Source organism: Eimeria mitis, genomic scaffold, assembly GCF_000499745.2.
Source record: "Eimeria mitis Houghton genomic scaffold, Emh_scaff152, whole genome shotgun sequence".
NCBI classification, from domain to species: domain Eukaryota; phylum Apicomplexa; class Conoidasida; order Eucoccidiorida; family Eimeriidae; genus Eimeria; species Eimeria mitis.
In genome coordinates, this window is record NW_024014504.1 from 1 (window position 1) to 12,267 (window position 12,267).

General features: G+C 49.7%; 3 protein-coding genes across 3 annotated transcripts; 2 read left to right on the forward strand and 1 right to left on the reverse strand.

Moving 5' to 3' along the window:
- Window positions 1–547: 547 nt before the first annotated feature.
- EMH_0100450 (uncharacterized protein) lies at window positions 548–1,930 on the forward strand (the record flags this gene model as incomplete). The annotated part of the gene is made up of 1 exon (XM_038022305.1): window positions 548–1,930. One exon carries the CDS (start codon window positions 548–550, stop codon window positions 1,928–1,930), a length of 1,383 nt encoding a protein of 460 aa, XP_037878159.1.
- A 2,614-nt stretch (window positions 1,931–4,544) lies between these two features.
- EMH_0100560 (uncharacterized protein) lies at window positions 4,545–7,463 on the forward strand (the record flags this gene model as incomplete). The annotated part of the gene is made up of 7 exons (XM_038022306.1): window positions 4,545–5,172; window positions 5,292–5,531; window positions 5,821–5,886; window positions 6,025–6,189; window positions 6,312–6,425; window positions 6,663–6,881; window positions 7,108–7,463. The coding sequence occupies 7 exons, from the start codon at window positions 4,545–4,547 to the stop codon at window positions 7,461–7,463; spliced, it is 1,788 nt and encodes a 595-aa protein (XP_037878160.1).
- Window positions 7,464–8,300: 837 nt separating this feature from the next.
- On the reverse strand, window positions 8,301–9,084 carry EMH_0100670 (uncharacterized protein; the record flags this gene model as incomplete). The annotated part of the gene is made up of 3 exons (XM_038022307.1): window positions 8,301–8,307; window positions 8,431–8,547; window positions 8,855–9,084. The coding sequence occupies 3 exons, from the start codon at window positions 9,082–9,084 to the stop codon at window positions 8,301–8,303; spliced, it is 354 nt and encodes a 117-aa protein (XP_037878161.1).
- Between the last annotated feature and the right edge of the window lie 3,183 nt (window positions 9,085–12,267).

Genomic DNA, 12,267 nt, shown 5'->3' on the forward strand with positions numbered 1-12,267 from the left:
CAGCAGCAGCAACTCCAAGCAGCACGGACGCAGCAGCAGCAGATTCAGACGCGCCTTTCCTGGTGTATCCGTTCCTTTAGTTGGGAGTCACGGGCAGCGCGACTGCAGCAGCAGCAGCAGCAGCAGCAAAGCAGCAGCAGCAGCAGTAGCAGCAGCAACAGAGCACCAGCTGCAGCAGCTTACTAGCCTGGCCCTTCCCCGCTCAATAAAATTCCTTCGGGAGGAGCCCGTAGACGTCCTCTCTGTGGTATCTCTTTTGCTGCCTCTTAGCAGGCAGCAAGACCCCAGCAGCAGCAGCAGCAGCAGCAGCAGCAGCAGTAGCAGCAGCAGCAGCAGCTGCAGCGGGAACGGGGTGAAGGAGCCGTTTTTGGTGGCAGCAGGAAGAAGCGGCAGTCTGCTGCTGCTGCATGCGGCCACCGCCAGAGCTGTTGCTTCTTTTCTCGTCCATAAGGGGGGCCTCCTCTCTCTCTCTGATCCCGTTGCTGCTGTTGCTGCTGATGAGGGCCGTTTGCTGTTCTTCTGCTGCCACCGCAGTGGCAGCATAAGAATGTTGCAGCTCCAAGCTGCCAGAAGCAACATCAACGACAGCAGCAGCAGCAACAGCAGCAGCAGCAACAGCAGCAGCAGCAGCAGCAGCAGCAGCGTTCCCGGGTATCAGCTCGTAGTGCTGCTGTGCGTAGCTCCAGGAGAACCGCCGTCGCATGCAGCTCCGCTCTACCCCCCCATAATTGCCTTAAGAGGCAAACAGCAGCAGCAGCAGCAACGGCAGCAGCAACAACAGCAGCAGCAGCAGCAGCAGCAGCAACAGCTGCAGACGCGTACATCAGCCCCTTCCGAGAGGTTTGTATGGAGGAGTGATTTTCATAGTTCCGGCGTGCGAAATGGCGGCTCAACGCAGCAGCAGCTGCTTGCACTGCAGCAGCAACAGCAGCAGCAGCAGCAACAGCAGCAGCAGCAGCAGCAGCACATGTGGAGTCTCGCTGGCAGCAACGTGGGAGGCAGCAGCCTCTGCACTTTTTATTCTGGGGTCACCTCGATAAGGAGCGTCTGCGTGGATGAGGAGCGGCAGCTGCTGCTGCTGGGCAGCTGCAGCAAGCAAGGGGTCGTCTCCGTCTTGCTCTACAGCATCAGCAGCAGCAGCAGCAGCAGCAGCAGCAGCAGTGCAGCAGCAGAAGATGCAGCAGATGAGGGTGCCGTGGCAGCAAGCGTAGTGCTGGTGACGAGGGTTGCCTGTCTAGCTGAGTCTGTCTCTTCTCTCGTCCTCTGGCGCGAGAGAGGAATTTTAATTGTGGGGGGGGGAGAAGGGGCGTTGCTGCTGCTGCTGCTGGATGCTCTGCTGCCCAACATGCAGCGAATAGCAGCAGCAAACGCTGCTGTTGCTGCTGCTGCAGCAGCAAGTGATGCAGGCATTGCTGCAGCAGCAACAAGACTGCCTTCGGAGCGGCAGCCCATTGCTGCATACCCCTCCATTACTGCCTCACCCCAGCAGCAGCAGCAGCAGCAGCAGCAGCAGCAGCGACAGCAGCAGCAGCAGCAGGGGGAGGAGGGAGCGCTGTGGGCTAGGATGAGTCTTCAGGGCAGCAACCGTCTGATTCCCCCTCGAGGCGCTCGTCTGTCTTCGTTGCTAAGCCATCGACAGCATCCGCAGGAGCAGCATTTGCTGCTGCAGCAGCTGCAGCAGGAGCTGCAGCAGCAGGAGCAGCAGCAGCTGCTGCAGCAGCAGTCTGGATGCATTGGGGACCACTTAGCTTATCTGCTGCAGGAAAGAATAGCAGCAAACGCAGAATGTCTGCTGCTGCTGCGAGCTCACACCATGGCCGTGCAGCGTGTCTTCGTATTCCCCGCCGAAGGGGTTTTCATTTCTTGTGGTTCTGAGGGTGCTCTGAAGATGTGGCGTTTGCCGCCTCTACCACACTCGACAGCTAGCTAGCTAGCTACCCAGCTAGCTACTTGGCTAGCTGGGGTTGTAGCCGCTTAGCTAGCTGAACAGGAAACAGCTGCCTGGCATATCTAGACACCTAGGCAGGTGCACTCCCAGCTAGCTAGCTGGCTAGCTACATAGCTAGATAGCTGTGTAGGTCGCTTGGCGAACACACAGCTAGCTGCCCCCCCCCCCCCCCCCCCNCCCCCCCCCCCCCCCCCCCCAGAGGCCCAATAAGAAGGTTTTGTATGCGCCTGGCTGCGGGGACAACGCGCGCCTCGGCCGCTTATCAGTTGTTTAAAGGAAACACTGCTGCAGCATCTCATGCAGATGCTGCAGCAACAGCTGCAGCAGCTGCAGCAGCTGCAGCAGCAGCAACAGCAAAAGCTTCTTCTGCAGGAGCAGCAGTGTTGCTAGCAGCCGTCTAGGGTTTGGCCTTCAAAGGCAAGGCCGAGCCCAGCGATGAAGCGGCGAGTGATGAGCTGCTTGTATCCTGTGAATAGGCAGCAGTAAGAGTTGAGAGCACACAGCACGCAGCGTCTTTTTCAGAAGATACGCAGCGTCTTCATCAGCAAGTATGCTGCATCTCAGCCGCTTTCACGGGCTGTCTCGATGCTCATACAACGCAGAGAAACTGCACCCACTAGCTGCGCCGCATCTCCCCTTTGCTCATGCTGTTCTGCATCCGCTATCCAAACATCTGCTTAGAGTCTGCAACGGGGGGTCAAGTTGAAATAGGGTTTAGGGTTTAGGGTTTAGGGTCGTTCAGGGTTTAGGGTTGTTCAGTGTTTAGGGTTTAGGGTTCTTCAGCAGCGAGTGGGGTTTCGGGGTTCAAAAGGCAACGAGTTCAGCAGCTAGCATCTCTAGTGATGAAATAAATACCTATAGAAAGTTTTTGTATACAACATCTTACACCGTGGCGACGGGGCCATGGTGGACCCCAGCAGTACGAACGAGTGAAGAGCTAGCGGTAGCTACCCAGTTGACTCTGCTTTCTGTTCTATCGAAATGAAGTTTATTAGTTAGTCTGAAGGTACTGGAGTAAAGCTCTAGCCTGAAGACTTGCGTTTGTATCCCCCGCTCCTTGAACCTGCATTGATGTATGGGGCGGGTACTCAGCATCCTATAGAAAATAAAACCCGCGATAGCTGCACAGCTGAATGGGATTCAGATATACTTTTACTTCAACAAGGGTATTTAATCTTTCGTTTGGCCTCTAATAAAAAAACAAACGCCTGCGGATGCTAACCCCGTTGCTGGATCTGAAAATCCTAATATTTGTACAACTCGAAACGAATACGAAATCGAGACGAGACCCTTTGTTTACGACGGCTTCTTCAACAAATAGAAATTCAAGTATTTTAATAGAAAAGAAAAACAAAGGAAAGCAATAAGAAAGCTGTAAGCAGATTCAAGTTTCTGTGGGCGAGAGCTTTACTTCACTCACCTACACTAAAGACGAGTGCAGATCAGCTATTCGGGGCGGGATTATGTTCGTCAGTAATAATACCTTAGGGGAAAGAGAAGTGAAATAAGGTGAAAGACAAAAGGGTCAAGCTGAGCTGGCGAGTATGCAGAAGGGAAATATATATACTACGTGCATACACGCAAGAAAGAGAGCCGTGCCAGTCTATGCAAGTGTTTCAAAGAGCCGCGTAGCTGAGGGTCGGTGTAGGATGGCTATGAGGTGTAACGGAGTTAAATACTTTATATAAGAACGAGGGCTAACATAACACTCAATACCCAGGCTGCATGCAAGTAAGAATAAACATATACTAACCCGAGACAGACTACAATTATATTACGAGGCAGAGGGAGCTTAGAGTTGGAGTAATAATGAATTTAAAGTATGAAGAATGTTTTTGTTTGATTTAGGTTATTGTTTATGAATAAACCTGAACAAAGCCTCTGTGGGTCCTATACATTGTGAATTGGCTCCATAGCTGCAGTAACAAGTAAAACTCCTAGGACTCTACGCTGCGACGATGATGAATGCTCTAAAAAGCAATAGTATTCAATAAAATTTACGTGTGATAGAAGTTCGTTCTCCTATATGATCTGTTTTGGTGCAGGTTTCCTCAACTGCTGCCAACGAACACCTGAACTCGATCCCCCGCCAGCGCGCGCTGTTACTTACTGGGAAGCTGTTGTAGCTCGTCTGTATAAAAGTAGGGTGAGAAGGGCAATTACTTTGTTGTTTTTCCAAATTCAATAAGATTTATTGATTGATTAAGCGGAAAAAACTGAAAAATAACAGAAAAGTGAAAAGGAATTTCGCCGGAGACCCTCTCTGGATTCCTCTCTCCAACGCCGAGGATGTTCACCTCATCGTTGTAGCGATTGCTTCATTTCTTTATTAATATATTTACCCTTTTTCTTTCCTGTCTAGTCTTTTGATTTGAAGGGTATTGGGGCTTCTTGAGCCTGGGTTGTATGAAAAACCTCACCAGGCTCCAGTAGCCACTATACCGGCTCGTTTTGTTCAGCATTTGCTTTTTTTTAGTCCTCTGGCAATTGCAGTATTATTAAAGCCTACAAGTTACCCCTTACGTTAACCCTTTTACCTGGAGGAAAGGGTGGAGAAGAGCGACGAGGTTCGGCGTGCGCTGCAGTTGGAGAAGTGATGGCGCCGAGCCACCGAACAGAAAGGCATTACTGCGGTAGGTTTTGGCGGATTGCTTGGCTTGTGGTTCTACTCATCCTCGTTCGCGATGGAAATGCCTCTGATACTGAGCATGCAGAGGGGGGCGTGGACCCCATCGGTGTAGAGCAGACATCCCCAGCCGTTGAGGCAACTGAGCACCCATCAGAGCCAAGCGCAGCAGAAGAGCGTGACTTAAAAGATGACGGAAATCTGAGTAAGAAATCTGAAGGAACCGAGCGGCAAGACGAGCAAGTGGGCGACAATGAAGTGAAACCACAAGGAGAAGTGAAAGAAATATCGGGCCAACGAGATCCAGTCGTCGAGCTGAGTCATCCCACTTACTCAGCAGTGACAGGAACGCAGTTCATGTCTATGGTGGAGGATGCAGGAGGGTTATCCGTTGGAATTCCCCCAGAACGTATTGTGGAGGAGATTAAGTATATAGAGGAGCTGAACAGCAACGGAGATAAAAGTGCCTGGCCCATACTTGTATTTGAAAACCAAAGGGTTGTATGTTCTTGTCTCGCTGTGCACGACCTCGAGAAGGGTTCGCTTACCTATCAGCGGTTCTGGATGCATCCAGAGACCATAGACAGAGCGAGAGCGCGTGAGTAGCAGGGCACAGCAGCAGGCCTTGTTTGTCGTAGTTTTTTTCAAGCATTTCATGTATTTATTTAGCCGACGGTCTCATATAGTTTGCTTCTTTTTTATTTTTGCTGCCTGCAGTAGAGGCACTCCTTAAGGAGATGCTGAATCCACAGGCTACCAGCAGGATGGAGTACCTGAATGTGGTTACTTCTCCTAAGGATCATCTGCTTACATATGTGCTGGCAAATGTTGGATTCTCTCTCAAGAAATATTCTCGAGATTCAAGCGGAGATGGAATGGGGAAATATCTTTGGGCCATGGATCTACCGTATCTAGGAACCTATGAAGAACACCGAAATACGCAACTCCAACAGATGGGTGAGTATACTCCTTGCTTGTGTATTCTTCTTCGTCTTTCCCTTTGAAATGTTTGCTTACTGTGTTGTGTTATGCTTCTATATTTATGTGAATAGAGCATTTCTTACACCTATAGACACACGAACGGATAAAGACGTCGCTTGACCACTCACGCAGCCACAATTCCGCTGCAATTGGATGTGCTGCTACTTTGTACTTCCGTTAGACCTGTGCATCTGCAGATATATTTCTTAAGAAGTTGTATGTATATGGTTAGGGTGTTGCTGAATAACTTTGCTTTTTCGTGCAGCGGGACGGGTGTACGTCATGGCGTACAGCTTGGGCGAAGGACGGGAGTGGCTAGATTACCTTTCAAGTGAGGCCGGCAGTGATTCCACTCTGAATGAAATCACGAGAAATATAGCAAACTTTAGACGAAGCATCCAATGTAGTCACCTGTTTCTGGACTTTACTGCAATTACTTTGTTCTTCCTTTGCTTGATTTTTTCCGCAGTTACGGAGGCTGAAGTGTTCGAGCGCGTTGACGTGAAAGAAGTTTCAGAGCTTGCATCTCAAGAACAATATCGCGCAGCCAAGTTTGTCCGCGAGAAAGCTAAACTGGACCCGCAACGTGCAGGCATTGTAAATGTGCAGAACGCCGGCAGCTTTAGCTTAGCCGGTGAGCCTCCATGTACCCCCGTCCTCCTAGAAGGGAACTTCATTCTTGTTATGTTTAATTAAACCTTCAACTTTAGCGTTTGTACGAGATTCAAGTTTGTGTGGTGACGGTGTTCTCCGCAGCTGTCGGCAACTCAAGCAAAACGGTTTTCGGCGTTTTAAAGGGACATATAAGTGATGAGAATATATGCACGATCGATTTCTTAGGAGGCGCTGGCTTGCACGAAGATTATATTCGTAAGCTATTTCCTCTGCAGGGGGAAATATGCCATTGCTTAGACAGCTCACCGAAGAGCCGTTTAGCTGGAAAGTGCGTAGATAAGCCAGTTGTTACGAGGTGCGAGAGAGCGGGGCGGGTGTATGAAAAAGAGTTTCGGTTGGTCCTAGTGTACGTGTGTATCTGCATTTCGTCATGGAAGAAACATGGTTGCTGTGTTGTTTGCGTTGCCATGTGTGGCGCTTTGACCCTTGTAGGGGCGTTGCTGCTAACGGAGGCGTTAAGTCGCGTTGATGATAAGGGTTTAAAAGAAATAGTGCTGAAGGCCGTGCCGATCGACGATGCCGGCTTCGTCGGTCTTGCATCCGAGTTGGGCTTTGTCGTCACAGCGAGTTCAAAGGATTCGTTCATGATGGTCAGAGATGCTTCTCTTGTGTTGCCCGTTGCGAACTACGTCACGTTACCTCGCCTATACCGTAAGCTTATATGAGGGGTTCTGTTCTTTGTTAGTGTGGTGGCTCCAAGCATATCCGCAGTTCAGTCACCCTTGTACTGTGCACTGCTGAGTGCTCACGGGAACCTTCGCCGTTGGACAGGCTGCCTACCCTTTAGTGCAGGTTTCTGTGCATCTGTTCGTTGCTGCGTTCTGCAATCTGATAGCGATATTCACGATGATGTGCTGATTCGCTCAATTTGTGTTAGGTGCGCAATACCAAGCGCTTAAAGATGTCTATTCTGGAGCAAGAGTTCCTATTGATGGCAAGTATCTAGACATTGCGGAGCTAGCTGGGCAGCTGGTGAATGAGGTGCCTGGGCTCATTGCAAAGAAGACCCAGGAAATGTACCTCCACATCGGTGTAGCTCTGCTTGCTGTTGGACTTGTCATGCTGGCGCACGCCGTGCAACGAGCGAGAAAAAGAGAGGCACAGAGAAGACGCGTGCGGTATGCACATATACCTGACGACATCCTAGTAGAAGGGGAGCCAGCGTCCGGGGTGGCCGTGGCCGCAGAGGATGGCAATGAAGTACAGTTGGAGGCTGCCAGTCGGCCCATGTAAATGTTTAGCGGTGGATAGCTTCGCGCACTTCTTCGTCCTTAGGATAGTACAATGGGAAGGCGATGCAGTTTCTCCTTTCCTCATATTCAGGAATCCAAGGGGGTATAGTTCATTCTGTGCAGAGCATGCACGGAGCTGAAAGTTGTTCCAGACCAGCCAATAAGAAAAGCTTCTTTCGCGGCAATACAGCATTCATTGTCTGGGGAAGAGTATGCGCTGTCACTCAAGCGCCAAGCTAGGCGTCTACGCAGCAGTTGCTCCCCGGCTCTGTTACATTTTGCTGCTATTTATTTAAAGTGCCCTGGACAACATGAAAAGGCGCAGTGAGAAGGCGAAGCGGTCCGTGTGGGGGCAGGTCGATGCGCCTAGTTGGTTGGTTCGCAGCAGGTAGAGAAGACTGGAGTGACATGATGCTCGATTTCTATGGATATGGTGCAGGATTCTAAGAGCTGCAAGTCCAGTGTCCTGTATATAAAACGAAATCACGTCACTTTTGTATTTCTATTTGAGCTACGGTGAAAGGCAGCTTGGAGCTCTGGCTAGGCTTTCAACTCGTCTGCTTTCCTCCACGCCTCATCTAATGCAACTTCATTTTTCTGTCCAACAGCCTTCTTCAGTTTTCAAAACGGGGAAATCGTTATTCCCCCCCATGTAGTAATTTATAAGTAATTTATGTTGAATAAGACGACAGTTGAGGATGCTGTACCCCAGAGGGTTGGTTGGTTGGCTAGAAGTCGCATTGCGACGAAAGGAAAAAAACACTAGAAGAGGTTGCAGAGGTGGTGCAGTGTAGCAGGGACGTAGTATCGTTGACCTTGAAACAGTGAATTCAAATCGTTAGTACCTGAACAGAAAGAAACACGACATTAAATATACGAGCTAGTCTTCGTAGAGGCACTACCCCAGCAAGGAATCCCTATATAGTGCACATGCTAGTTGCCGCGTACAGTGCTTTCCTGTGACTCACCAGTACTTGTTTCGTACTTCACTTTCAGCGTCGTGGAACATCTTCTTTATGATGCCGTAAGTTACAATGCCAGGCCACACCCACCACCAGTAGTATGCGCTAAATTTTGCCCACGTTCTGCACGTGCAAACAAAGGCACACAAGAAGGGTTCGACGGGGGGGGTTGGTTCGCTTTCTCGCGCACCTCAGCAGCATTTCACACAATTAAAAATTACGCGTGATACCCGTGGAGTGGCAAACTGAAGGAACGTGAATACGACAGCATCGATATAGAAGCCGTTAGTACCAGCAGGCACATCCCGTAGACTATGTTGCCTGCTACGGTGGACAGCATTCATCTTCTCCTGTAGATAGCCTATACCAATGACAACTTTCGCGTATTGAAAACGGAACAAGCTCAATGAAGATTACTAGGATTCAGCACCTGGCGGGGAAAGTGTGCCAGAATGGCCAAATGATCTTCATCTGGAACGGAGAGATCGTTTGTTGGATGTAGCCTCCATACGCCTTCATGCGGTTCTTCCATAGCAGCTCTTGTTCTGGGGGAACCGGATAACTTCCAAGGGTCACCTGTTGAAACTTGGGAGAACCACGAGAATTCAGAACGGCGCCGGGCGTGAACGCCCGACGCAGTAAAGTTGGGTGGACCCGCATCGTGTCGGGGGGCAAGACTGCCTCTCTGTACCGCTGTACGATATAGATGGAGTATAAAAGGATAAATTAATAATATTAAAGTTATAATTCTTCAAGTCGCTATTCGGGGCTGCTACATTTGACAGAAGCCGATCGAGAATTACACACGCATGCACGAAACCAAAGACGGGGCTACAAGCCCTATTACGACAAAAACAATCGTCTTTCTCCTTGTAGATATAGATTATCAAATTATATGCTGTATTTCACGTTCTTTTATGTAAGAGCTGCTGGGATATCCGAGGCACAGAGGCCCGTACTCAACACGTCAGACTAGGGTCTGGTGATTGATTCCACATATTTGCACTGCGTATGTGGCGTGGCGAAGCTATATTTCTACTTGTGTGAACGATGGTTACTGAAGGCTTATTAAACGCTTAACAATTGCTTACAGTGTCAGGGCTTCACCGAATGGGGGGTTGGCCTTGCTTGCCAGTGGGGTTGCCTTGCAGCCGGAGTCGCAGCTGTTACTAGTCTCCTCAACCATAACCGAGGATCGACGTGAGCTACAATGGGGTCAAAAGAACTTCCCCCAAAACAGCTGACCACCCCTCCACTCTTTAGTCGTACTGCGCACAGTGGCACATGGGCCGGATGTATAAGTCTGTGTCTGAAGGCGCGGACAACATTTCTACGCGTGCATGCTGGCTACTGATGTCCACATAGGCGTTTAGCGGTTGGTTACCGTGTTAGTGTATGAAACGAAAACGGGGGTTGCTTCCGCTTGCATTTGGAGTTGCCCTCCAATCGTTTCAGCAAGCTGCGATGCAGAACGTGATAGCGTGCTTGTTCTTGGGCTGCTGTGCCCAGGACGCCTAGAAACTGGGCTCAGATGTCAGTTGCTTTTTGACAATTTTCATCTGACCGTCAAGATATGATGGGCGCCACGGCGTCAGGGAAGTGGAGGAATTCCTTCCTTCTCTCGGAGTGTAAATTCGTCTTCATAGCACATCCGAAGGCCCACAGTTCCTATTGGAAGAGACGGCACGAATATGGGCAGTATGTGTAAGTAAGCAAGTGCACCACTTTTCCAGGAAAGCACATGTAGTATGGAAGCATCAGCAGATGCACTTTGATGTTCGTTAATCTCCCGGTAGGCTAGGAAATATGCAATGGCAGGATTGAGAAAACAAAAACAGGGGAAGCCCTGCATAGAGCGATGTAGTGAGAAAGTATAAGTCCTTAGTGAACAGAAGTCCAAAGCTAGACACGTTTATATCAATGGCTCACACCAGGGCATTCCTTAGCGAAGAGGCTACCGGCAACCGCTTGGGCTCCGGAAAAATAACAAAGTTGTGACAGGGTACGACTAGGCGAGCTATTGGACGGCTCAAGCCAAGAGCGCAAAAAAAAGATAGGAGAATCGGCATTTCCGCCTGTCAAGCTGACGGGGAAGTAAACGGTTTTCGAAATGCTCTCTGCAGAAAAGGTGTGCATACTGGGGCTGTAGATGGTCGCTTTGGCCAGGAAAAGAGAAGAAGCAGAAATAGACAGCATCCAGCGAACATTGGACACAGAAACCGGCGGAACTCAGAGGAATGCGCATCTACCTCATTTTCTTCAACGAAGGCAGCAAAAGTTGAGGTTACAGACGCATGAAATGAGCAAAGGAAAGAAAGGAGCACAACTTCGAGCGGCCGCTCTGGGAGAACCAACAAAGTAACCAGGGAAATGCCTGTTCCCTAAAGCAGCGGGCGCGACAGTGATGGGGCGGAAAAAGGTGGCTGATGGCTCTGCAGATTAGTCTCAAGTTAACTCTGTGCAAGCTTGTTTTAATGGTCAGATATTTCTGGCGCCAGTTTATTGGTTACGAAGCAGCACTGATGCGTATAATTAAAGCGAGGAGATGCAACCGAGCAGTTTTTTCGTTGACGATGCCCGCATGAAGGGACCAAATGAGTTAGTGCACTTCTAAGGACTCGCAGCAGCACCAGTCACAGCTTTCAAAGGCCCTTCGCCCGCTCTCTAGCAGCATTTTGGAGGAATCTAATTTTCCTTTTATTGGAGCCATGTACGTCGCTACCCCCTCGACTGCTCCAGTGCAGTGGGTTACAGAAGCCAAAAGGCAGCCCAGCTGAGCTACTTTATGGCCACCTACACTCTGCATATTAACTGGACATATTCATCATGGAAAGTTTGTTGTAAGAAAGGACAACTGAAGTGGCAAGGCTTACGATCAAGCTACAACGCGATCAAAACTTGGTGGCTTAAGCTAACGGCAGAAGAGAGCAAGCTTTGCAGTTGATATTCCGTTTCAAAGTTTGGGAAGCTAACTAAGTCGACAACTATCAGTGCGGTTAAAGGCTGCCAAGGGCAACCAAAGATCTCACTCAGCTGTCGGTAGAGTTGGAAACCATTCGCGTAAGGAAGCCCCTCTGGAAGAAGTTGGTATCTAGCTCAGGAGGGAGAGAGAAGAAGAAATAATCAGGGGAATGCTGAACGGGAGGGAAGGCTCAGCAGGAGAGCTGCAACATCGCTTGCACACAGTGCAGCCGCAGGTACGAAGCCTGAGCATTACCACACGGTGCGAAGCTGGGGGGCAGGCAATAGTAACTTGAAATTCTACCATATTCAAGTTACGGAGTAATATAAATCCCTACTTGAGTTATTAAAACGGGGTTCTAGGCACACAAGCGTTACGGCGTTCGAGCTGCGGATTTGCGGCGCGAGCACACTTCGCAGCATACAGCGACCCTCGAGAAGGAGGAAGATGAGTTTATTCACTAGAGGAGAACTTTTTAAGAAACAGACAATTCCAAGGAGAGTATTCTAGCTCGCACACAAGGACCTGAAGCACCTAACACCGGGACTCCTTACAATGCGTATGCGTTCCATCAACTAGTCTCCAGCTCTGCCGTACGCCCACGACTCTATGGACTGGTAAACGTGCCTCTAGCGTTCATTCGTACTGCTACACTGATGGATACCTTTGCGATGAAACCGCTCGACCCGCTTAACGCCTGAAATTTCCCGACGGAACGCATCTTCTAGCTGCATTGCATCTTTTCCGTACGCTGTCCGAGGAAACTACCCCAGAAGAATGAATCCAGTTTCTCAAATTGGAAATTGGGGAAATAGAGATAAGCATGAGAGTTAAAGGTGAGATAGCTCTAATTGCTTGCTGGTCAACTGAGGTTCAATTCA